General features: G+C 46.2%; 1 protein-coding gene across 1 annotated transcript in view; it reads left to right on the top strand.

Moving 5' to 3' along the window:
* The window catches only part of ltbp4 (latent transforming growth factor beta binding protein 4), a gene marked incomplete at its 5' end in the record, with an annotated part of 171,357 nt that overhangs the window by 89,218 nt on the left and 79,639 nt on the right, over positions 1-2,500 (top strand). The window contains one exon of the mRNA XM_083636544.1: positions 898-971. Within this exon, the coding sequence (XP_083492670.1) occupies positions 898-971 (74 nt within the window). The remainder of the gene's footprint in view (positions 1-897; positions 972-2,500) is intronic.

Below are 2,500 nucleotides of genomic sequence, written 5' to 3' on the forward strand. Positions count from 1 at the left end.
AACAAAAGACAAAAGGTGAGATCAGCTTGGTCTGGAGGAGAGTGGAGTAGCTCTGGCTGTAGCTCTGCTGACTGTCAGGGCAGGTCGCCCTAAGTAGAAGACCTGGCAGCAGTGATCAGGTGCTGCCCCATCTCCAATCAGGCTAATCAGCCCAGCTCCAATCAGGCTAATCAGCCCAGCTCCCAGCTCAACAGCCAGCAACCTGCAATGCAAAGCTGGAACAGTATGCAGGCCAAAGTAAATGGACAGTAGGCCCTAGGGCCGTCACAAACAATGTACACATTTTACATAAGAGACTGTGGAAGAAATTCTGCTCATTTATTTGGTGACCCAAATAAAAATGTCCTGCGGCCCACCTGTGGGTCCCCACCCAGTATTTAGGAAACACTGGAGTAGAATAGAATAGAATAGAATAGAATAGAATAGAAGTGACCCTCCTCTATATTTCTCCCTTCTGTTACTACTTGGTCACATGTGCATGGTGTGTGTGTGTGTGTGTGTGTGTGTGTGTGTGTGTGTGTGTGTGTGTGTGTGTGTGTGTGTGTGTGTGTAACCATTATCACATTAGACATTGAGACATGGGATGCCTCAGGGATCAACAGAGAGCTGTCCTCATGTCCTAACACACCTCTTTCTAGTTATACTGTCACGTTTCGCTCTGTCGCTCTGTCGCTCTCTCTTCCTGTCTCTCTGGTCCAAAACCACATCATATGAGAAACAAACATGAACATGTAAAAAAAAATATATATATATATATATATGAAGTCTATTGCACCTTTGCCTCCCATTCTGACCTTTCTACCATGTGCGTGTGTGCGTGCGTGTGTGTGTGCGTGCATGCGTGTGTGTGTGTGTCCGTGCGTGCGTGCGTGCGTGCGTGTGTGTGTGTGCGTGTAGCTCCAGGCTCCATGGTGAAGGTGAGGGTGCAGCACCCGCCTGAGGCCAGCGTGAAGATCCACCAGGTGCTGAAGGTCAGACTCCCTCATGTCTCTCTTATCAATATCTCCTGTCCCTGATGTGTGTTTAGCTGGGCCCAGGAACATTCACCCAGGAGGTGTTAGTGGAGGGTCAACGCAAGTCAACGCAGGTTACCCACCTTTTTGAAATGAAGCCGAGCGTTTACTCACCTATTCTCAATCAATGAGGGGAAACGAGGTGGGTAATAAACTGCTCACCTTGGACAGTTGACCCGCCTCTGTATTTGATAGATAGATGTAGGTGACAACTTCCTCTGGTCACATTTTAACGGGCTGAAGTACAGACTGTCTCTGGAGCATTCGAAGATGGTGGAAGAGATAGACCTGCTTGAGAGACTATGTTCATCACAGCAGTACATTGTTTTCCGTGCGTGCCGGTAGTACTCTCTGCCAGTGGCGTGCCTGACCAAGTTGGTGCCCTAGGCAAGATTTTTGCTGGTGCCCCCCCCCCCCCCAAAGAAAATATAATAAAAATTATATCGCAGCTAATTCCACCACAAATACTTATACAGTCACACAAACTGACGTCATGTCACTGCTAAAACTACACAAACTGACGTCATGTCACTGCACTGGGGTGGTATAGATTAAGGACCATGGTGAAAGTGCTGCAGCCAGGCCCGTAGCCAGGTTTTGGGGAATACTGAGGTCGTTTTAGCGCGGCGCGGGCGGCCCAGGGGGGGCTGTGCCCCCCCAGATAGAAAATTTTGTCCATTTTAAAGTAAAATGCTTCAATCTGGTGCACTTTGAGAGCAAAATTAAGAGGCTAGATCTATAAAGAACTACAGACATCATGTTAGATTAATATCCTCTTTAACTGTGCTGTTGCTTTAAAATGATACAAAAAATAAATGTCTCCCCATATAATATAATTTATATTCTGCATACAGGTCACATGGCAGAATACTGCTCAATTAAATAGAATGGCCCATCTACACAAACATCACTTACAGGGTAGTTACTTACCCATTCACTTCAATAGAACTGTCCCCAAAGTCTAGCCCCAATCTAGCCTCAATGCAAAATCTGAATGTTGTGAGTTATCTTTCTTCCTTCTATAGCACACAGAGAGGAAGCAAATTGTTGCATTTCTGATCAAAACTGTCACATTAAAACATCAATGACAGATGAATAGATCTGGGGGCCGGGGCTACTTTTCCTTTTTTTGGGGGGGGGGGGGGGTACCGAGGCCATGACCTCGGTGTCCTCAATGGTAGCTACGGGCCTGGCTGCAGCCCAGGCAGCCAGAAAGCCAGAATTAGAAAAATTATTTCACTATTATTTAAAGACTTAAGACGTTGTTGTGCTTATTTTTTGTCTACTATTGCAAAATAATAGTAGGCCTATTATCATGAAAAAGTATTTGTAAAAAAAAAAAAAAAAAAAAAATGTACCCTCTCTGGCGCCCCTAACGGCTCAAGCGCCCTTAGCATTTGCCTAGTTCGCCTAATGGACGGCACGCCACTGCTCTCTGCTTCTCCAAACTGGGAGCGTGCCGACGCTGTGTAGGTACTGCTGTAGGT

Source organism: Poromitra crassiceps (genome assembly GCF_964638095.1).
Source record: "Poromitra crassiceps genome assembly, chromosome: 5".
Taxonomy (NCBI): Eukaryota; Metazoa; Chordata; class Actinopteri; order Beryciformes; family Melamphaidae; genus Poromitra; species Poromitra crassiceps.